This window comes from Ciconia boyciana, chromosome 1 (assembly GCF_034638445.1).
Source record: "Ciconia boyciana chromosome 1, ASM3463844v1, whole genome shotgun sequence".
In the NCBI taxonomy this organism is placed as follows: Eukaryota; Metazoa; Chordata; class Aves; order Ciconiiformes; family Ciconiidae; genus Ciconia; species Ciconia boyciana.
Window position 1 is genome coordinate 97048537 of NC_132934.1, and position 25117 is coordinate 97073653.

General features: G+C 37.0%; 1 protein-coding gene across 4 annotated transcripts in view; it reads right to left on the reverse strand.

Moving 5' to 3' along the window:
- Positions 1 to 25117, reverse strand: part of CBLB (Cbl proto-oncogene B) — a 138171-nt gene that overhangs the window by 53948 nt on the left and 59106 nt on the right. For all 4 annotated transcript variants that reach the window (XM_072884379.1, XM_072884387.1, XM_072884371.1 and 1 more), the window contains exons 4-5: positions 13759 to 13905; positions 1870 to 2026 (exon numbers count right to left, since the gene is read on the reverse strand). In XM_072884379.1, the coding sequence (XP_072740480.1) occupies positions 1870 to 2026; positions 13759 to 13905 (304 nt within the window). The remainder of the gene's footprint in view (positions 1 to 1869; positions 2027 to 13758; positions 13906 to 25117) is intronic.

Genomic DNA, 25117 nt, shown 5'->3' on the forward strand with positions numbered 1-25117 from the left:
TCAAACACTCAGTACTTCGATGTTTTGTTGGACTATGGTAATATAAAGGCTTGCTACAGTACATTATAAAATAAATTCAAGTAGCGTGCAGATTCCTTGGCTAATCACAACCATTAAGCTTCTAAGTTGACAGTAGACAGTATCTTCCTCAAATGCTTGGACTCTGCAGAGTATCGCACTACTGCTACACTGAGAAAATGATGTGACAGTACGACTGAAAAATCAAAGGGCAAGAACTCATTGCTTGCGTTGTGCACACAAACAGACTATTACAAAAGCAGAAATGTTAAATGGGAAAAGATTTGTACACTTTCCCTTCTATGGAAATATTTTTTGCATAAGAGGACAACTTAACTGAACATGTTAACAGTGACAGAATGAAGTTCCCTTCCTTCAAAGCATCTACATATTCTGCTGTGCTAACTTTATCTCTGGTCAGAGAACACAGCACTTAAAGCTGTGCTTGCATACAGTGGGGAGGCAGGGGGAGCAACTTCACTTTCACAGGATCTCCATAAAAAGTAGTCTTGCTTTCTTCTGTGAATAAGCATCATTATAAACGTAGCTTTTCTGTAACACAACCCACAGTTGGCAACCTGTATTTTGATTATTTAAACAATTGGGATTTTCTCTCCGTGGGTGTATGCACACATAGTCACAGAAGCTGTTTAAAAACTAGAGAAGTCAAATGTAACCCCTGGGAGAGGTTCTCAGACCAAGTTCAGTGCAAGTTCACTTCAACAGTTACGCAGCTATTGCACCAGTTGCAAAGAGGCAAAAATTCTCTCTCTGCTTCTTTGTTAAATTAAAAGTTAATCCTAACCAGTCTTCTCTCCTTACATGTATCACTACTGCTGATCCCCTTTTTCCAGCACAAGGCACCATAATGAATCAAACCAGCAATGGCCTCACAAAGAAACTAATGCAAACAGATACTCATTGGCTTACAGAACAAGGAAAATAAATCTAATTTGAGTCTTCTGTCCTGAACTTTAATGCAATCTATAGGACCCCACATAGGGTCAGAACAAACTGTTACTTCTCAGATCACTGACTTCTCATTTAATTTTATATTTGATGTACAGGTTAAAACAAAACAAAAGTAAAGAAAGTAAACGATCAAACAAATGGTTGTACACCTCAGATTCCTATATACAAAAGAAATATCCAAAGTGACAAATTCAGAATCAATACATTTAATATAGATGCAAACCAGCGCAGCCTTCTATATTGACTAAAATACTTCAAGTCTGTTTTGTTAGAAGGGACACAAGGTTAAAGGAGGCACATAACATACGTACAAGCTTATTTCAGATAAATATTACCTATTAACAATAATACAATTAATGCTATTCCCAAAGATAGTCCCTTAAATAAATAGCAGAGCATCAATGGCAAAAATATGTTCATAAAGAAAAGAATTAGGCCTACAGTTAACCTAAAAGAAAAGTCATATGCAACTTTCCTTATGTGTTTGTAGAAACACTTCATATATGTGTATATATAGATACAAAAGCACAATGAAAACACAAGTAAACTTAGATAAGTACCTGAAGGTCTACATTTCTAGGAATGCATTTAAGAATAGTGAAAAATAAGTAAGCAGCAAACACAAAGATATTGTAATCATACTAAATATGTGCAGAAATGAAGCAGGTATTGCTGGATGTTTTCAGTTTTTCAGATGTAGGTGTTGATGCCCCAAACATCTCTGAAGGACTAAAAAAAATTGCACAATTTATTTCTGAATTCTAGTGTTTCAGTTATTTCAGTTTTTCAAAAAAATCTGCTTCTTTGACCCATAGGTACTTGCTTCAGGGCACTAAGCTTCTCAAATTCATACAAGTATCTAAAATTTTCAAATCTTACCTGAAATAATCTAGTGAAGATATCAAATTCAAAAATTGAAATGTAGTCATTGCAGGTCAAGTCAATAGTAGACTTAAGAGCCATTGCTTCCAAACCAGAGCTTATCTGATGAACTTCATGAAGGCACTGCCTGAACACTTTCCATGGCACTATAGTTCTATGAGAGGGGTGGAAATAATAAATTTAATAAAACCACATATTTAAGATTTGATACCTTGTTTAGACATCAGAACTAGACTTTTAAAGAAGTGAAACATTAATTTGGTTTCTCTACAGACAAAAAAAAAAAAAATAAAATCAAGTTTTCTGAAAGCAGCCTAAGCAAATGAAAGAATGGTTTACCTTCCTTTAAACACAGTCAGACAAAGTGTCATTTATTTTACAACGATAAATACTCGAGCTTCCTTAGGAGGACAACAAAAAGAACACTGCAGAAACTGAAATATCCTACCAAGCCAGTATAGCAGCCAACCTCACACCCTCTCAAAGATAATGTAAAGGACCAGCTCTGTGCTTGGTAAAGAACTCCTTTCTTCACAGCCTCTCTTCTCAGAATGATAAGCATCAATTTAGTATCTACTGTGATGACATTTTTATAGCTAAAGCTCATAAACACTGGTCAAGTAACGTGATAGCAATCAACCACATAACACCGATACTGGTCCAAGGCCTGTCATAGCCCATGACAGTTACATGAATATTAGAAGACACATCTTCTCAAGATCTTCACCTTCACACATTCTTGGCAGGATGAGGAGTATTTTCAGACAGTAGTGAATATGGGAAAAGGTGGGAAATCAGCATAAAAGGAAATTAAAATTATCCTCTCTAATACAAAGCCTTGTTCTGTCAAATTCAGCTTCTATTTGCATAGACAGAGATAATGCAGATTAGTTATTTTGCCAACCAAGTGCTTGTATTTGGAATCTTATATTGAGGCTGATCACTTGAAAGTGCTCTATTTTATCATTCTCAAAACTATGAGAAATTGTTCAATAATAGTAATTCTTCTTCTTGTGTCATTAGGGTAAAATCCAAATTTTGCAAAGCCATAACACCTTCTCTTAAAAAAGTTCTGCCTCGCATTGAGAGCAGATTATATGATATTTTAAAAACATTTTAATTAACCAAAATATAACCAACATATAACTATTAACCAATATATAACTATTTTCAGGACTTAACAAGATCTCACACATTCATAGTAATATTTTGTTAATAACTGCTAAAATGACAAAAGACACGGGCCTCACAAACTCATCAATATTTCTTGCAATTTTTACTAGTTCACACTGCCTTATTTTTATAAGAGCCAAAATATTATATTCCATTTTTTCTAACTATTTTCTTATGCAGAAATGTATATTACTTGGTAGTACAGTACTGCCTGGGGGACGGGGGGTAAAGACCAACTGCATTAAGTTGGTCCTGAATAATAAATATTATGCAGTTAAGTAGTAATTTGAAGTACAACACTAAAGACACACTCCTGTATTTCTACTGCATCAGGCGTTCACTACATTTGTAAGTGCAAAGAAATCTACTTGTTACTTGGAGACTTATTTTGTCTTATATCTACTTGTTACTTATTTTGAGAAAGTCATAAATTATAAAATGTGAAGTTTAATAGATCTCAGCAGATACTTTCATCTGTGTATGAAAAACAGGAAACCACAAAGAGCTGAAGAGATGCCACATCAGATGCCATTTAAGAAAGAATGCACATCAAATTTTGATTATGGTAAAGAGAATAAAACTTTGCACTAAGTTCAGAGAACAAAGCTGGAAAACGTCAGTGCTTTTGTGGTGTTAAACGTGTCTTAGTTCAAGTGCCTACTGCTTATTTAGTTCCCGTAACCTGAAATGTTTTCTGATTCTCTTTGTAAACCTCCCTAAATGGTTACAACACTGGGATCACACTGAAATGGGGTTAGAAAAGTTGGGGGGGGGGGGGGGGGGGTGTAGGGGTTGTTTGGGGGGTTTTTTTGTTTTGTTGTTTGGGGTTTTTTAAAAAAAGGTTAAGACAATAACCCTTAAATAAAAACCAACAGAGAATCTATCAGGAATGATTATAGCCATGCTATACCTTAAGAACTTTTTCATGCCTTGCCTGAGACAGTTTCATGAAAACATGTTCATCAGATGCAATTAGTAAGTACAATCTTTCACTGTCTATTCTCTAACAACGTACACCCCCAAAACCCCAACAACAACAGAGAAAACAAACAAAACTCTTCAGGAGAATATGTTTTTAGAGCTCTGTTGGCTAGTACTTTGCCTAAGACTGAAACCAGATGTTGGGAAATGAGTGATTAGCTAATTAAATAACATCTAAAGGTTTTTCTGTGGGACTTCTCCAAGAATAAGTATATGAAAAAGTGGTGGCCCCAATTTAAAGTTCACTAAATTCAGCAGATTTTTTTTCTGCAGCTTTGTGGAATAGGTCTTTTATCTTCTGCTTTCTTAAATAAGGGTGAGAATTGGTTGTTGAAACACGTTAACTCCTATTTCTCAGCAGCTACTTTTACAAAGCTACCATTCCTAAATACTTTGAAACAGCACCAGCCAGGCATCATTTCACCCCCAATGTCTCTCTCCAGTTTATACATACGAATTGCTGCGCTCTTTTGAGACTGTGCAGACAGCACACACTCACTCAAAAGGAGGGTATTACCGAGTCTTCACAAGGTGAAGGATTCTGCAAAATCCTCTCCTCCTGCTCCTACAGCACTGAAATCTGGTGACCTTTCAGGCACACTGAGAAACACTCTCCTCTGGCAGAGATTTAGGAGGGGGTCATGCAGAATGCTTCCCACAGTGATGAGGGGGTGAAAGAGGTTTTCACAGATGGCTGGCAAGTCGAGTTTCTGTGCGAGTTAACATTTCACTGCTGTTGCTTTCTTATGTTTTAGGGCATATACAGCCTTTGAAGGCACCTTTTCATTATTCAAATCTAAAGAGTTATTTTAATTGTTTGGGAAGGTGGCAGGGGCAGTGGGAGGGGGAAGGGAACAGGACCAATCAAACCAAGGTTGAGACTGGGGCTGTACTAGTTAATAGCATGCTTTGATTGTTGCTTAAATATATATTTTTTTTAAACAGGAAAAAAAATATTGCCTTTCTAGAAAGAAAAAATAGGATCCTGTTTGTAATGAAATACTGCCTGCAGCATCCAGCTCCTGAAGGTATCTCCTGCAAATATTTTCAGTGATCTTTGTCCTTGTAATATTTGTTGCATCATGCCCTAATGATACCCTGCACTAGAGGCTGGCAGGTATTCTGCACATGCCTCATGCTATTAGGCTGACCTGTGGACACTTGTCTAGGAAGAGATGAGTTAGTCAGCTCTGCTACGGCTCATCAGAAAGATGTGATTTGACATTCCGGTAACATTAGTTCTCTATAGAATTAGGCTGAGGAAGTGCAGTGTCTCAGTATTTCAGGTATTTAATCGTAGTTACGTAAGCTATCCCTTGCAGCAGAGCGCACATGACTCCAGCTGCGACAATGTTCTGGGGAGTATCTCACGTCAGGGGATGGTACCACATAGCGACTGTACTTCCCTCAAACGGTCGATGGCCAAAGTTAAGAGCCCTGCTACACGTGCACATGCACACATCATGAACAGATACACCCAGGGCTTTGGTAACAGTCTCTCTTTTTATAATATCATTTGGGGAAAAAAAACTAGGACACTGAAGTAATACAAAAATATCTGACTACATTACATGTACATACTGTTATTGTGCTACGTTACTTCCTTACGACCTTCAATTAGGTCAAAATCTTTAGAGAGATAGTTTTAGAAGGAAATAAAAATATGAAGGAAGCTGAAACGCACACCTTATACAGCAGAAAAATGTTATGGAGGACCTTTTACAAGGAAAACCTAATCTCTATCTGCCAAACTTTTAGGAAACGATTCATCCATACAGTGCCTTTGTACTGCCTTTCCTCATCATTAGAGTAGAAGCAAGCCCATACCAATTTAAGGAAAGAAAACACAAACTAAAGCAAATTATCCTGAATAATTTTTCCTGAAGAGGCTTTCTCCGCACATCTTATCTCTCTCAAATCAACAAAACTATCTGTATCTTGGCATTTACCTTGGGGTTGTCTTCTTATTTAAGAGTCCTGTCAAAAACCATAAAATAAGCCATTTCTCTGCCAAGCATCTCAAAATGACACTACTTCTCCACGTTTTTTCTGCTATTAGTAAAATTAGTAAGCGTATTTGAAGAATGATGAATTAAAAAATGTTCTGATTGAAGTATAAGCATTTGAAAAATACTTTTATATAGGATGGTATCTATTTACTATTGACTATTACACACGTCAAAGGGAAGTGTCACTCTATAATCTCAGTGTTTTAAACACCACCCACACAACTTCCATATGCCTAAAGGAGAAGGATTAGTGTCCAGCATGTAATCTTCAAGCAATTTAGCAGAGGAATTTAGGTCCTTCCTTCTCTCCTACCCTGATCATGTGTACATAGGATTTTCTTAAAGTCCCTGAATGTTGCTGCATTATTAAAAAGCAAAAGACATTAATATAAACCTGGAGAGGAAGCAAATATTTTCTGAGTGTGCAGAGTACTGCACTTCAGTAGAACTGCAGAGATGCAGCTATTCTGGAATGCCAAGTGACACTGCTCCCATTTGAACCAGAGCAGACCACAAGTATGTCTAGGAAGGTAAACATGTACCTGTGTAACTTACAGTGAACATTTGTGTCTGCAAGAGACTCTCAAATGTTGCCAGAGAACATAACATGAAAAGGGCATTACTGTATGCAGAGCAAACTCAAAAACATTCAAGCAAATACTGACCCAGATAGAAACAACATTCTTTGCAAGTCTGCAGTGAGCAATGTGGATTTTGGTTTATCACTGAACAGAGCATTTTCTTAAGACTGCCGCTTCAGTTTTAAGCAAGAGGCCACATGTTTTCATTGCTTCTGAACTGCAGAGCAAACAATTGACACACAGAAGGCTTGAGAAGTTCAGTCCTAAGGGAAAAAAGGAATTCTGCCGTATCGTGCCAGTACAATCATTAAATAGTGACATCATGCAGGACAAATATAGATGAATCCAACATGAGAAAAGAGAAGGTAAAAGAGAGGAATTATGAAATGGGGCGGAACTAGAGAAGGTAAAAGAGAGGAATTACGAGAAAAGAGAAGGTAAAAGAGAGGAATTATGAAAAGAGAGGCCTTATGAAATGGGGAAAATACACCACCAAAAATATCCACTTCCAAAGCCACGTAACTGGACATCGCTGGAGAGACAGCAAGTCAGTACTTCCTTAAGGGACGCAGGAAGTCTGCATTTCCTGAAGTGTCCCCAAAGGATTACACTTATCTATATATTACCAACTCTGATCCCTAACCACAAATCCAAAGCACACTCAGCTTTTGCATGTCCTTTTATACTCAAAACACTGCCTCTCCTGCCTATCCATCGAGAACCTGTTCTCCTGCCTCACAATCTTGTGTGCCAACTATTACAACTTTCTTTTCTCTATCCTTCGTACAGGCAAGTTTACCTTATTCTTAGCCACCCAGAATAGCGGTGAAGACCATTGTCCTTTTCTGTTTTTTAATTATATCTTGCAACTTTCCATTGCCAAGCTTTTCTCTATAATATTATCTATCTTCTTGTTCTAACTTGTTTATCTTGCATTTGTATGCAAAAGATCTATCGAGATTTATGTCTCACTAACACCCAGGGAATGGTACCTTCTGCCTCTAGCTCAAGTGTTTAAACAACGGTACCAATAAGCCTATTTCCCATGCTGCTGATCAGCCGAGGGAGGAACGGTCCTCTAAAAGCCCCATTCCCTGTTTACTTCCTTCTCTTGAGAAGTTCCTGTTGCCAAAACACCTGTCTTGATGGTGATGAAGGCTATGGTATTCAGATCACTGCCTCTTCCTCTTTCACCTCTCTTTAGCTTTGGCTTCCCTTTACGCTTCAGTTCATACTCAGATTTGAAGCCCTCTGGGCCAGGACCATCTCTTCAGTCCGTATTTTTTACAGCATTCAGGCAACAGCAGGGCTTTTAGGCACTATCAGCAGCAAGAACAGGAAATCTAAATTAAGGAGATCAACAAGGTGTTAAAACCTAGCTTATCTGAGGTCTCACTTTCTGACAGCTAAATGTTTTCAAGTTAAGTTGTGCATTGTGGTCTGCCTGTTCTACTGCTTCTTCTCTGAACCCAAGCCACAGAAGCTATGTCTGTTCTATCCTGAGCCAAAAAGCACTGACCACAGCAGAACCACAACTACTCAAAATTTAGAGTATCAATCTGAAATACCCTGTTTAACTGCTACTGAGAAATCAATAGCCACATTTTTTCCTAAATTCCAATAAAAAATAAATACATTTCAGGCCTCAGCTGGGGGGGAAAAAAAGTATCAGAGCATTAAAACAGCAATGTGTTTGACCCTGGCAGTGAAAGAATTTCTATTTCCTCAGAAACTAAAAAGTGGGGGGAAATCAATTTATCTGACAACAATAACAGAAATGCTTTCAATTTTTTAAGGTTTCACAATTAAGAGTAAAACCTTAGAAGTTAAAATAAATGGCAGAACTATGGAGAATTGAAAATCTAAGAACATTGACATTTTGCTGCTGATTCATTCTGCAACATCAAGACAGCCACAAATCACAAATTTCAATAGTTACAAAGACCTGCATGACTTCACTGTAGCTTTCAAATTCAGAGGCTGGAAAGATCGTTACATCACCTTGCCCACTCTCCTTCTCAGTTCAGGATCGTTCCCACTGGTATTTTGCACATTTTTGCTCAGAACAGAAAACTAGTAAAAGATGTAAGGTCCTATTAAAATGAGTGAGGAACCAGGGGAAATTAACATCAAGCACTATACAGTGATAAAATGCGGATAATGAAGAAGCTATCAGATTATGTTTTATATGCATATTTACAACCCACTGGGGATTACTGAAGTATCTGTAAACAAATGTAACTGCTGATAACATGCCTTACGATTTCACAGTTCCATTTAACATTACTGTTTAGCCGTACATTAAACTACCATTTGCTTCAGCACAACTATAATGGTAAACCATGAGTGAAGATTCACTCCACTAAAACCACTTGCTCCAATAATTGTATTCTAGTAATCAGTACAAATTCAAAAATCAGACCTTCTCAATTTCACGACTTTCCCGCTTTTGACACTACCAAGCTCTTTCTTGGTATAGATCTTAACCTAAAATCTTGACCTTGATCATGGTATAAAGCTTGTGGCAATTTATTCCTTAGTTCTTCTTCAGCCAACTCCGTTATTTTCTTTAAGAGGCTCTCTTCCTCCTCATAGCCTGTGAATATGCCAAAGAGCTCCATTCTCAGCCTACTCCAGTCATTCAGCCTTCGGAAAGTTCTCACTCATTCCTGATTTTTGTTATCACAAAACAAATCCAAAATTCTCTCTATTCCGTCATCTCCCTGATAGCTTTTCTGTCAGCTTCCTTGACAAAGTCAATACATCAAAACCATCCTGGGCTTTCTATTTGACACTGCTGACCTCCTTACCTACCCCCTAATTTGGATACATATTCTACTTTGCCCTTGCAGAGAAATCAATTCCTCCATTTCTTCCTTCGCCATACTGCTACTGTCCACATTCTCCTTCCACCCAGATAATCAAAATCTCATTATCTCCCACCTTGATTTATCGATCCTCCCTATACATTCCTAAACCCATTAGTCTCTCCAGATCCTTTCCAAACATCATATCACTTCCAAGGTTTCCTCTTCTCCTCTGAAACATGCAATACTGGAAAACCTCACAATTGTAAAGGCTCTAACTATTTACTCCTTTTGCATTCTCTGCCTATGTGAGGGCTGATGATTTCCATTATCAACGTATCTGCTGCTCTCACAAGCACCATAGCATTCTCTCCCAGCCAAGCTTCTCTAGCTACTGACATTATCTAGAAGTTTTGTAGATGTGTACCAGAAATGCAAAAGTTGAGGAGGTATTTGAAGGCCAAGAAGGCGTGAAGTTATCTCTGCACATTGCTCTGGTGGAGCCATTCAAATTGCTTGTTGAGTTCTACTTCTGTGTTTTCCACAGAAATTCAAAGAGCAGCGAGATGTGTGATACTCAGGGACTTCAAATAGTTAGCCTAGCCATTTATTTTGCTAATGAGTTTGAAGTCATGTGAACGTACACCTGACTAGCTTTAAACACAAAAAGAAAGACTGCATCCTATGATACTTATTAATAACAGGATGAATAAACTTAGTTACAGCTGCACAATTTTGCAGCAAGTGTTCAGACAGATAAATGTAACCAACAAAATTAGAAGTTCCCCATTCATTGGGGAAGAGCAGTGAGAGAAGTCAGATATAGATTTTTTTTTTTTTTTTTTTTTTTAAACTACAAACTAGACTCTTGGAAATTGTATCTTTTGGATTTTATTCCTCAGCAAACTCTAGTATATTGCTTTCTGTAAACAGAAGTGAAGGTTGCATTTTCAAACATTGGAAGCCAAATAGTTGACTTAAAAACATAAATGGCTATGGACCTCCTTCTTGCTATTTAGAATATTTCAAATTAAAAAAGAAAAAAATGACAACATTTCAGAAAGAAATCAAGGTAGAAAATGGATTATATAAAAGCTTCCAATTCATTATGTTTAGAAACAGGAAGATTATTTTTATTATAATATTATGCTGAAAAAAAAAATACATTAATCTAATAGTTCCAATTCCCTCCTTCCAATGAGATCAAACAACGCATCAGAATTATTTCTTGTGCTACACTTTACCCACCAGCAGCCAAGATCCAGCACAACTTACTTTTTATTTATGCTCTAATCTTGAGCAGCATTACTTAGTGACCTCAAAGTAACGGCTGCTTTTTGCAAACAAGTGAGGAGTCCAGGCTTGCCCTGTAAAATAGAGATGCAGCCAGGGAACATACAATATAGTTCCTCCCTGCGCTCCTTCATTGCACTGCATATCTAACCAGAGCTGGAGTATTCAGATAGTCCTAGGGGCCTATCTTTACGTGGTCAGGTTAGAAACAGATTTTACCAGTTGTTTGCAACACTCAAAATCTTTATGTAGGCTCTGCTTCTAGGGAAGTGATACTAGCGTATTTGCAAACTAATTTGTCATAACAGGCTCACTGTAAAAGATGTGGCTCACAGGCATGCCTGCCACACATTTCTAAATGGATTAGAAAATAATTAATGTTTAAAAAGCTTCAGGCATTTTGTTTCACAAAGAGATTAAACATAATGCCAAATAAACCTTTTTCTCATCTGTTTATTTGACATACATGCTGTTACATGTTTTACAGTTACTTAAGCAAAATTAACTAAACCTGAGACAACGGCAAGGCTGCCAAGCACAGATCAACTGTTCACTGCTTAGAAGACAGGTAACTAAACCAGCTTCAGTTTATTAGAAAGGAGCTGGGAACACTAATAACAGTGCTTATTTATCTAGTCTGAAAGTAAAGCACCTGACAAGACAGAACTCAAAAAAATTCCAGGCTATACTAGATGACCAAGGTTACATATGTAATTAACTGGACGTCCCAAAACTCCCTTGATTCCTAGGCATTTTTGGTGCATGGATGCTTTAACAAAAACAAACAAACAAAAAACCCCCAACCCCCCCCCCAAACCAAACAACCAACACCCCCCCATCCTTTCAAAGTACATATGGGGGGGAGGGGAGGAGATCAGAGGGTTAGTACTGAGAGTTCATATATAAAGTTGCATTTTATGAAGAAATTTATATAAGCAGGAAAAAAACAAAGCATAAAAAAGGCACGGCAAGAGCTCTGGGGCCCGGAAAAGGATTAGAAAGCAGCGCTCCAGGGGATGAGTTAGGAAAGAGAAAAGTGTGAACAAGAGAAAGACAAGGGTAGAGCTGAGTTGTTCAGATGGGCTGATGCAGTTGAAAAATTCTTATCAACCTTGTTCTGATAAAAACTTATTAATATGTTCCAGTATCCTACTGTCTGACACCTCAAGTAACTATTTATTGTGCCATCTCCCAAAGGAAACTGGCAGGACCATTGGAAGGAAACTTGAAAGGAAGCACTTGAATCTCACACAGAAAGTACAAGTTAGTAGAGAAATACAAAAAGGAACATGATAATGAATAGGGAAGCTGATGAAACTGGTTAAGATGAAATGACAGAAAGAAACAGCAGCTTGCAGAAGACAAGATCTGTAAATCCCAATGACGGAAATGCAATTTGCAATCAAGACAGCTGGTAAAGGTCATTCAAGGACAGAGCCAAACAGGAGAAGAGAAGGACCATGAGGAGATTTAAATTTCAAGAGTTGCTAAGCAAAGGGGAGAAAGAGAGGAAGGGAAAACAGAAACACTGAACAAAGATGGTCATTAGTCATTTTTTCAAAGCTCCTGTTTTTCTTTTTTTGACTGACATGTTTTTGAAAAGCCTCATCTGATAGAGACCCCTACATGTCATGTAAATTAATCTTTAAGATAAAGTTATCTGAACTTTTGTAGGTATTTTGAAGATCATCTTCACATTAAAATGGGTAACACCAAACATGGTCAGATTCCTTTCCTCTAACAAAAAGAAGATTGATACAGCAACTTGATCACACTCTAACATTGTCTACATGGGAAAGAAATTTGTTAGAAGACTGAAGTTACCAGATAACAACATAATGAAATCAGAAAAATGGAAGCTAGCAGTAGATTTGTTTAGACTAGCAAAAAAAAGAAAGTGAAACTGTTGTAAATTCACACTGAACAAAATTAATTTTCAAAAGTGCCAACGTACCATGCTGGTATTCCAAATAAAGAATGAAAGACTTATTTTAAAGAGCTGCTCTTGCTCAGAAAATGTAACAGATTGTTGCAGGAATTGTTCTGTGACTTGCTATGGCCTACATTGTGCAAGATATCAGACCCGATGACCATAATGACTGCTCCATTATATTGTAAAATACACAGACCTCTTGCCTCCTCCTTCTTATGTCACTGTTACACTAATAGACATTCCATATGAGAAAGTGACGAAGCTATGCATCTTCTATTAGCCTATATCTGTATCATTAACCAAATTGTTTCCCAGAAACAAACAAAAAACCCCACACCTGCCTACTTTTACATTTTCAATATGGCATTTGCTATAAGGATTTAATCACATATCTACAAGTCACACTTAGCATTCGTTTTATGACCCATTTGTGAACAATAAGTTTCTCCAAAACCTGCTTTTGATTAAACCTTCCAACATATCTCCAGTTATTCTATCTCTTTCTGTAACAGAACTTGAACAAAAGAAAACATTAGTCCCCTGTGACTACGTTATACATAGTACAGTTGTGGAAAAAATGTTTCGATAATAAGGGATAAAAACATTCTTTCAGTTACTTAAAAACCACTAAATATTGTAGTAGTTAGAAAGCTAAAGATGGGATAAGGAAACATACTGTCCATGAGACCAATATCAAGTTCCTAATTCAGACTTCAGAGTTATCATTTGTAGAATATATATATAATATGAAAGGACACGATTTGCCGTATACATTATGGAAACAATGTACTATCTTCACCCTAGAATGGAACCAATAAACTTCATGCAATGTAGTCTAATTTATGATTGAGTGTAAGTGCCCTTGACAGAACTGCCCATACATTTTTAGTCATCCTTTGAGTGAATTACAACATTGAAAAAAAAATAAAATAAAAATTTGTTAATAATGAATTTAGCAATTTCAGCCAATTTAAAGACTTGGACAAGAAATTAGCTTTAAAATGCCCACCCACATACTTAGAACCATTATTTCTATTTTTGAAAATATAATTCTTTTTCATGCTTATGATTAGAAAGAATTAAGGATTTAGCAAAATGTTAGTACTTACTTATCTCCAAAGAATTTTCTCCAGAAATCTGCAGCATCGGCTTTGGTGATACGAAAGTTATCACCCTGGAATTGGCCATTTGGAAAAATAGCCTTGATTTCTGCTAGCATGTGGCTGAAGATGAGGGACAGCTTTGTTAGGTTTCTCCTGTGGATATAATAGGAAAAAAAACCCCACATCAAATCCTTAAAATTGAATAAAGTGAATAAATCTTTCAGTATCTCGTATATCCTGCATATTTGTGTAATAATCACTGTGTGACACAAGAAAAACACTGAGCTTTCAACTGAAAACACATCAAAGAAATACAAATCAGTAGTTTGTGTTTCCATGCACTTCTGCGACGTGTTTATCGTAAGTCTCCATCAATATAAAATCATTTCTTCAGCAACAGAACAGATTCAAGTTCTCAACTGAATATTAGGGATACATTTCTGATCCCCATAAAGATTAAGCTTGTGCATTTCTATTTCATTTAATCATTACAGAAGCAGGAATTTATACTAATTAGACAGCTAATACATTAAAAAAACCCAAACCAAAAAAACCCAAACCAAAAAAACCCCACACCACACCAAAAAACTCAAAATATAGTCTTATATGTGACATCACACCTATTTCAGTCCAGGTTTCTAGAAATAGAAACACAGCACAGGACTAGGTTTACTCTTTTTTCCTATGACAATTTTATTCTTTTTATTCCTTCCAGCTTTCCCTTACTGCAGCTATTTCCTATTCTCTTTTTAAATGCCTTCTCTTCAGTTAAAACTTGCTTTCAGTTTTCAGTGGCATGTTAGAAACAAAAATCAAGCTTCTTTGCTATCAGTTGACTTCCATAAGCTTTCCCGACTTGTATCAGTTAATCAAAAATTATTTTGTTTTGGCACAGAAATCCCATCTAGTATAGTACAAAGAACATAGCATCCTTAAATGCAAATAATCCTTTTGTATGGAAAAAAATCTGTGGGAGACAGTGGGGAGAGGAAAGAGAAGGGTGAAGTAATCTTTATGAGAGTTTCCTTCTGGAGATTCCTTAGACGATCCTTGCAGCAAAAAAGGGGTATTTTCCCACCTGATCTATCCCACCTGAAGCAGAGATCACCCAGGAGACTGAGCAGTTTCTGACGAAGAATTTGTATTCTTACATATTTTAATGAGTTAAAAGTGTCCTGCATTAAGCCCATTCACCTTTCACAGTCTCAGGTACTACTTAATAGCGCCTCAAACAATTTAATGAAAAACATAATAAAATGCTTATCAAATCATGTAATTTATAACTGCTTATAGACAGTATTTTAAATAAATTCAAACTTATTCATAAGTCCCTAGCCACATGAAAAGATTAAGATAGATTTTTACACATGCATGCCAAATAGCTTTCAGAATGCTCAAAATATCAGAAAACCAGTTGAACAGATTTCCTGGGGTCTTCCTAAAAGAACACTCAACTTAGTACTGAAACAGTAACTATTTCACCTAAATTTGTGAACAACTTATAATAGAGATTCCTGTGGAAGCTCTGTTGCAGATTTTCCTACAGGTTTTGCTACCAGGAAAACTATGATAAAGATAGTTATTTTGAAAACATAAATAATTTAAAACAAACGAACCCCTCATGAATATACTCTCCCTCCCCTCAAGATTCAGCATGGTTGTAGGGCTAATTCTTTCAGAGTCCTTTAATTCCTCCAGTATAATCAGATGTCTATAATTATGATGCCCAAGTGTTCCTTATTTTCTGGATTTGTTCCTTGCTATCCCCCTTCCTATTTCCTTTGTATTTTAATTACACACACGTGTTCTTTATTATTTTACTCCTCAGAACTCAAGCCTGATGCAGAAAGCAAGTAACAGCTATTTTAATGTGGCTTCCTGAGCCTGCCCTAGACCCAAGATTAAGCAAGCAGCTTTCTGTACTCAGGACAGATGGGAACATGATTTGGTGCAAGTTTGAACACAGCTCTCCTTTGCCTGGTACACCAGAGATCTGTCTACATTAGCAATGTACTGTGCTGCAGGGGTTCTTTGCAGGTACAAATTTACCTAGTGAGTTTGTTGGACTCGTGAGGCTTGAGCCCTGTAGTGAACTAAGGGATGAAGTCATGCACAGGTGCCATCTGGGGCACTTCCTTGCCTGGAGGGGAGCGTGTGTGTGTCTGTATGCACGCATCCACGCGCATGCATTGCCTGTTAGGTATAGCTGCACAGTACGTGACCAGAACCAACAACTGGTAGGAACTCCGCAGCAAATGCACAGTATAGACATGCATCCAAATGGCTGTATCTAAATCACAAAGCCTGTTCCTCCCCTCTTTGAACAGCACCAGTCACTAAGTGCATCAATAGACTTTTCTTTCGTTATACACGTTGGTTAAAACAAAGAAAACAGTCAAATTATTTTTTGTGTTTGTATAAACAAGAAAAAATGTTTTATCAAACTAAGATAGCTTATTTTATCTGACTGCAGAGCTGAAACTTGAAACCAACTAGAACCTTATCTGTGCCTGAACATACATCACAACATGTATGCACAGCAGAAAATGGCAAATTCTTGATCATTTACATACATGGTAGCCGTGTTTCCTCCTTAATTTTGATTCTTGCTGTACCAGATGATTATCTCAAGTCCTTCTCTGGTATCAAATAGTCATGATAAATCACATCTTAACTTTTCACTTATATATTTCGTCTTTAGAATTGTAAAGCACATAGTGCACTGTTTTTGCTTAGATATGCTTACGTGATACCAGACCTCAGTAACTTACTGAGACAGAGACACAAAGCTCAATGATTTCAGAAACAGTTTTCAAGAATTATACAAGGTGCAGAGATGATGCCATCAGGGTGGGCCAGTGGTTCTCCATACCTGTGCATGTCACTCTTTTGACAATGTCTATCCATTTTAGCACATATACTTTTGCTGTCTTGTGGAGGGCTTTCCCAGGACACCTCAAGAAACACATATTCCACTTTATCCACTTGGCAGTCTGTGCAGCTCCATTTTCTAAGTTAGGGTGACTCCTTTTTCTCCCCACATATAAAGATGGAGCAGTGTCAAAAATTTTCTACCTTATTTTCCATTCATAAGTGTAAGACCAGGTATTCAAGTCCTATTTATTTGAAAAACAACAACTAAAACAATCAGCTTCAGCATTTTGGTGAATAATCCTAATGGAAGCCAAAGAACTGTTCAATCTGAGCCACCTATTTTAGGTCTCATTCCCACCATGACACTGTAAAGAAACCAATCTTTTAACAACTCAGTCTGCACCTCTGACAGTAACAGAGGCTTTTCTTCTCCTGGTCACAGTGAAGACTGTTGTAGAGGCAGAGGGACATTGTACTGGCAGTCTGGTGGCACAGAAAAGCTGAGCAGATACATACTCTGGAGAGACCCTTCGACTCGCTAGATTCTAGCAGGGGAGAGATATCTTAAGGGGTCATATTGGAGCTACACCTCAAAAAAAAAGCTATCCAAATTATAGAGAAACAATGGTTTTAACACCTCAGCAGCCAGCCTTCAGGGTTTAAAATTATAATATACTTTCGCTGGCAACCTGAAGCAGGTTAGAGGTGGGATTTCTTTCCTCAGCTGTGTTATGCCTGGTACAGAACACAACCATCTCCCTTATTTCTGTAGAGAGAATGGGTTTCATGCTGATGAGAAAAACCTTATCTTTCAGAAAACAAAATCAAACAACACTGCCTCTTTATAGCAAATTGAACAGAGATGATCATTCTCCACAATATAATAACTACTGTGGTAAGATTTAAGAATATTTTAACACTAAATGATGCTATATCAACTGCATTTTATGTAAGGCATAGTGTAGGTCTCTTCCATATTATTCGCAACATACTCAACACCTATTACTTGATGTTTTTCCTATGATTCATGCTTAGCTTTTGCTAATTTTCTTTTGCCAACTCAAACTGATGCCATACAGTTCAAACCCCTTGTAGAACTTCATTTCTGAAGTACCCGTTTTTCAGTCATACTTTATTATTTGTTGCCAGACATGCTTGTACATGACAGACCTATTGAAGAACCAACAAGGTTTGAACCAACCCCAGAACACCTAAGATATAAAAATTAAAAATTGACTTTTCATTTAGTATAAACTTGTAAAGAACTATTGAATCAGTAAACATATTTTGGTTAATCAGAATAAAGATGCATTTCCTTGATTTCAAAATTGATCTGTCTTTTGGAGTTATACCTCATCAGCAAGTTTTCTAAAAGACAGACAGTAAAGCCTGAAAACAAGAATTCTAAGTTTGTTCACTTTTCAGTAAATGCCTGTATTCTGAATCAATTTTCTCTTCAACTCCAGGGAGGGGGTTCAGGCTAGAGAATGCTGCAAAGATTCCATAAGTGAAGGACTTTGCAAATACCCAGTCATATGCAATTTGAAAACAGGACTTAGTAATGGAAATATGACAACATCCCAGCCATAACCAGAGCAGTGGCAGCTCATAGTAGAAGGTCTGAAGCAGTCCTACCCTCCTGGATCTATTAAACAGGAAAGTAAAGCATGACTGGCATGCAATAACACAGATAAGTTTTGGCTGTGTCAACTTTGTAATCACTGTATGAAAGATAATTTTACTTTTTGGAAGGCAATATGGTCTAGCAAACCGAACTGGATAGGGAATCAGGCAGTGTCACTTCCTTTCTGCCACTGGCCTGATTGATGAGGTGGGAGGAACACCTGTGTCCTGCATTTACTTACTGCCTGTGTATGCAGATGAACGGAGTAAAATACTCTGAGAGCTCCAAACCTGGAGAGCTCCAAAACAAACTTGGCAGAATCAGCATATACATAAATATACAAAGCAAAGCATACAGCTGTGCCCTGATCCTTCATAATTACTGGATTTCACAGATGATAACCAAGACAAAGTCATTTTAGCAATATGTACTTACATCTCATGCAACAACTTGAACATGCATAAACCTGCTTACGTACTGTATGTGTATATCATTTCTACTTTCATGCTTGCATATTACTATCTCCCATGAAAAACAACTACTTTTATTTTACATCTATACATATTTCCAGAAAAAGCATAGTGTAGAAAAGAAGTCAGACTGCGTATCTTTGCAGTTATGTTATCCCAAAAATTAGGTTACTGCTGGGTTTCCTTCTTCATTGCATGTAGTAAGTGTTTAATCTTTCTGCACCCACATAGATACACTTTGTTAAACAACAACCTGCTGTAATAAACAATACATCAACTTTCGAAGCTTATAATATATAACTCAATCCCCTGGCACAGAAAAACAGACTTTAGAGCTAAAATAAAATCCATTTGGCAGCTAAGAATATTTTCCAGATAGATTTGACAAAAAAGTATACCAGACTATTAAGAATTGTAGAATAATACAATTTAGTATTTAGAATAATTGTACAAAGACAGTTCTGTTAGCTGGCAAAACTGCAAATCATAAGTGCTTATGAACCAAGATAAAAGAAAGTTTGAAACGCCTTCATAAGGTGAATTGTTTATTTTAACTTTTAAAAATCCACCCCCCCCAAATATTAAAGCTTCAAAATCCAAAGCATATGTACAGAGCTCATTTCACATAGTTATATTCAAAACAGATTTCTGATCCATATGCTCGAGTTGCAGTAAAACACAGGGACCCTACAAAATACATGTTACTAATTTGAAGGAACAGAATAAAGTCTTGTGATTCAGGTCCAAAAGAGGGAAGTGGAGACCCATGTTCCCAGCTCTTCCACTCTGCTCTCTGAGAGTTCAGCATTTACGTTTTGTGCCCCAGGCTTCCATTCTGTGAAAAAAACCCTTTCCAAGTTATTTCCCATTTGTACTTTGCCACCATGAGGAAAATCATAGCTGCCCATAAAGCCTCTTGACAGATTATACTTCTGCCAGTAACTACTGACAAGTGACACAGACAGGAATGCACTAAGTTCAGGACAAATCACGAAAAAAAAAATATTTCTGAAGAAACATGTGAATTTCTGAACATCTCCAGAAGGCACAGGAACATGACTAAAAATGATATATACTGCTAGCAGTTCACTCTTGATAATCCAGTATAACCCTGACTCATTTATCCCCCTTCCTCTTCCAGAACTTCCCCTTTCACAGACAGTAAACAGAGGAGGAAAAAAAACAAAAAAAACCCCCCAACAACAAAAACCCCAACGCTGCTGGTTTAGAAAACTACAGGTGTAGAATACAGTCAGATAGTTTTAACAATGGAGCTCTCCTTAACACTTCAGAGGAAGTAAAGGAAACCAAAGGTTCCTGTCAACATGCCTGCGGAGGAAAAAAAAAACCGTCTAGCATCATATTTGGCAATCAGCTCAACTGGATCTGTGCAATAATTATTTTTAAAAGCTATATAAGGACAGGGTATTGTTCAGGGACCAAAGTATATGGGCCTATTCTTGGGATGAAATATTCCTGGGACTAAGAATAAGGGTGAGCTCTATTTCCTACTTGTGCCACTGACTCACGGAAGGAACACAGAAAAATAACTTATTTTGCTATGCTTTAGTATTCCTCATCCGTAAGCCCAGAAAAAAAATGACTGCCTTAAACATGGCAAGATTCAGTCAATGGTTAAATTCTAAACATGGTTTAGAAGCCAATGGTTAAATTCTAAACAATTCTAAAATTCTATTTCATGCTAAACATGAAAAACAAGTATAAAATTTTAAGAAACTAGCTGTAGGTAACTACTACTTTTCCTTGAATCCTGGAGGAGTTGAGCTTATCATGAGTAGGAAAGCAGTACCCTTCCTTGAATGTCTCTCCATCAGCCTCTTTCTGAACGATACAAGGGGTATTATGCAAGTCTATTGCAACTGTGCTATTCACAATGGATACCAAAGGGAAAAAATGGCAGATTTTGGGTAAGATTTGGGCAAGGTCATTTGGGAAAACAAAGAAAGTTGATCACAGTGTCACCTTGACTTTTCCTCCATCTTTTCCTTTGCTTAGAAATCATTTTACATTCATATACCAACTTCCACCAGCAGTCTGCTGCCTTTCATTCTCATATTTTAAAGACCAGAAGAGTGTCAAAATGGAAAAAGGCAATGCTTGAAGAATTCAAAATTTCATTCCATCTTTCAAAACAGGTTATCAGCTGTTATTGCTTCTATAGTGGGTATGTGCTGCCCCATTTATGCAAAAATAAAGAATGAACATAATATACAATAGCTTAGTAAAGAAAATGGAATATAAATACAAAGGCAGGAAGATGGCCAGAGTTTCTCCAAATCTAAGACTCTCTACAAACTGATGAGTCTGTCTACTCACTACTCTCTCTGATCTTTAATTTATGAACTGGCATGCCATTGCGCCTACCAACATCTCTTAAGTAAAGTTCTATCCAAGGATTATATTTGGTTTTTGCTAAACAAACACTCCATACAGCGGTAATCATGAACAGCTCTCATCAGCTGGCTTTACAGCCCACATTTTGAAAATTTCACTACTTCCAATTCTGTCCAAAGGACAGTTACCCACCACAGATGAATGTCTCAAGGTACTCCTAAAGCGATTTAATCTCTTTTCTCACTAGTACTCAGGTATACGAGGTAACAAATATATCCATGAAATTAAAACACAAAGAGTGATAGCAGGAATTAAAGTAACAAAGGAAATACAGTCTGCATAAAGCAGAATGCGAGCTGTCAAAAATGAAAAAAGGTGTGTTGACAAGCTAAAGATCTAATAATTTTCCCCATAAATAGTTATTATCTTTATTTATTTATGCAAAAGGACAGAGGTAACAAAAAAAAAAAACCTCTAGAGAATGCTACTCACAGAAAAAAATTTGCATAAAACTGATCTGAATATTTACAAGTATAAATACTTCGTAAAGGATAGTCAATCCTATGACATTATAAGTAGCAACATAAACTAAGAGCTAACAGATTTATTGATTTTACTACCAAAACTTTTAATTGAGCTACTATATCATCCCTACAAAACACATGATTTAACATACTTAATCTGATATGTATAGAGATAAAAAAACAGAGCTGGACACTGGTTTGTTCAGTTTTATTTGATACTTTTTAATAGTCAGTTGCTTTTGCACTATGGTTCCACTCATCAGTACCAACATGTTATTTAGCACTGTTCTGCCTCCTCCATCCTCCTCCTTGTAGATGTCTTTTGTCTACCAAGATCCAATGTTATTAACTGAACACTGACTTAAGTGTAAAGCCAAATATCTGCACCTATAAATGAAACTGAAGTTGTCACAGAAATCCCCAGGAACAAGGGTAAATCCTGTTTTTGAAAAGTTGAATTAAGTCACTGAATACATAAATACGTAAAACTTTTTTAAAAACATGAATGAATTAATATGAAACAAGGAAGAAGCAATTAGCATGCTTTCAGCATGTTCCAAAGCTTTCTTCAAGTAGAAGGAATATTCAAAAGAACACTTGGCCAAAATAAGCAGTCTGTTAAAGGCAGACGTGTGGTTGGTGTAATTTTTTAGTACCTGATTAGGACAGTAAATGTCTTGAATTTCATTGCAAAGTGAGGTCCCTACTATAATTCATACTATCCGTGTATTAGAAGTATAACTGATAGCATCAACAGGTGTTAACATTTCCCCATATAATCATCACCCTCATAACTCTTGTGAGGATTACTTGGTTTGCAGATTATCCATGCCATGGATAATGCACATCCCTGCCGGGCCAAGCAAAGCTGCAGGCAAGAAGGGACACTCCTCTATGTGGAGCAACTCGAGTGACTCTGGAAGGGATACAAGGCTGAGTTTGGCACAAATCCTGCCACAGCCAATGGCAGCAGCCCAAAGGCCAAGGATAGCACGAGGAGGTACTGATATGACTAAATGCTTTATCTGCTTGACAGCAATCTAGCATGAGCAAAGGAAAGTGGTTTATTTCTGTGTTGTGCTTCATCTAGTTGCTGTCATGCAGCACCAGGAAACTCAGTGGTTCTGAGGTGCTAATACCAACAAAGCACGTGTTCCATATAGCACCCTGAGTAAATCTCTTAGTATCTAGGTCTGCCTGTTATCTGAGCAGCAAACAAATGATTACACTTCACTTTTTTGGGTTGCGGTGTGCTATTTTCTTACACCGAAATAGTCCAGAACATGTACTGCAGGCTTGTTCTTTCGGAATTTTCTATTCAGACTCTATTACCTCACCTTAAAACATGCTGTTACTGTGTTTTCTAAGTGAAAGAAATTAAAGAGAGACTCCACAGAAATGAGCATCCTCAGCGATAGGCAATATAAAGTACTTAATTTTAAATTCAAAACATACTGAATTCTGCAACAGTGTAGTTTCTTGTGTAGACAAATCTTTCTGATTGTTAAACAGTTAATCTAAAATTTTTCAGGCTTACTGCTCTCATCACACTCAGTGACTGTGGAAAAAAATCTGCAACACAATCTAGCCATTTCTGAAAGCAGGACTGGTAATACTTTTTGCTGACATTAAGAAGGTTTGGCAAACTAATAGGCATATATGTCTTTTTTCATATATATCGTTCTCAAGTACCTAAATCCAATTTGATATTTAACAGGAAATGGTCTTTGGATCATATGTGCCTCCCAGTACTCTTGTGAAAATTTACACAGATTTGGCCAAATGTTGAAACTGAGGGAAATCTTATCCAAGAGGGTGCCCCCCCCAAAAAAAAAGAAAAAAAAAATCAAAGTTCTCAGCTCCTATGGTTGACTAAACTACATATGAAACATTTGCAGACAACAACTCAGCCTGAGCTAGCTTGCAGCTGTGGGGCACAACTCTAATTCTTAAGTAGTGGGCTTTCAACACCAAAGAGGACAGGATAAGAAAATTCTTCTCCATTTGTCTCAGTGAAGCCCACAGAGAACTCAGAAAGGAAGATAAGCTGTTTGATTCAAGGGCAAAGACAACAGAAGACAGAGAAGGGAGATGGAAAGAAATATATGGCAACATCGAACTCAGTGAAACTTGAATTAAGAGGTATGATAATGCAGAGCAGCATAGGAAAGCCCATAAGAAAATGCCAGCACTTTTAGAGAAGAATTTGAGCAGCATGAAAAAAAATAAACTATAAGGAGGTGCATTAAACATCAGGAACAAACGTATATATTTTATGGTTGCTTGCTAATTGAACATCTACCCTGTGCATTCAGGCCTACCTAGCCAACAGTTCCATGGAAAAAAATAAAATTTCATACTGTATTTAGAAACTGTCACAATGTACAAATACAAAGGGGACCAACCATGGTCACACATATAATCTTATTTCTGGCAATTCCTTTGAGATCTTACCTTTTCAATTTTAAAATATTGTAATTTTTTTTTTTTTGTGAGTCATAAGAAGCAGATAGTATTTTTACAAGTCAGATCTTCTGATACAGATAAGGGATCTTAACATAACTTTTCAAATAACTTAGCATTCACTTTCATGCATTAGGAGTGTAGAGAAGTATCAAAACTGCTGTATTTTTTTTTAGATTATTTTAAAATGTGCCATAACCTGCAGAGGTGCTTATTACCTGCTGTGTCACACATTATTTCCACTGAGTGCAAGTCAACAAGGTCGCAAGACAACAAGCTGTTCCAACATTCCTAAGAGACTGGCCAGAAGGGAATCTTCCTGGCTGAGCTGCTTCTGAGACTTGGTCAAGAGACAAAGCTGAGCTGCACATTTTGCCCTAGAACTTAACTTTTTCTAAAGTCCTTGGATTTTACTTTGTGAGCCTCTTGTACATCATTACGTCTATGTATTTGTTCCATGGCAGTGGTAGGAGCCTCTCATCAAAAGCAGAGTTCATTGTTTTACAAAGACTAACCCTCTTCATCCTACATATCTTCCTGTTAGAAGTAACACCATTAAATGAGTAGAGAAACTCTCCAACTCTACATCTTCACAATTTTTTTTTTTCACAGACCTTCATATATGTCAAAATAAGAGTTTTTACCCTAAGCCCTGAAATAAGATTCCATGTAGGCAGCCACTCTCATTAAAGCATTCTAAGAATTGTCATTAAAGCATTCTAAGGGTTTTTTTTCATGTGGTCTAAAATACATGATATTTACCAAAATGAAAGACCAAGTGAGAGCGAAATAACCCACATGGTTTGAAGGCTGAAATGTAATAATCAGCCTTCAAACCACGTCTCAAGTAATTCCTAGAGCTAAAGTTATTGAATTCCTATCAAACATATAGTAAAAATTCCCATTTCTTCAAATGCACTTTAATCAAATCCACCTGAAATCATTCACTGAAAATGATTTAAACATTTAGTGCTGTATAATAAACTTAGTGCTGAGATGCAGCTTGTTTGCAACATTCAGCTAACAAAAATCTGTGTTGCATAGCTAAGCAGTGT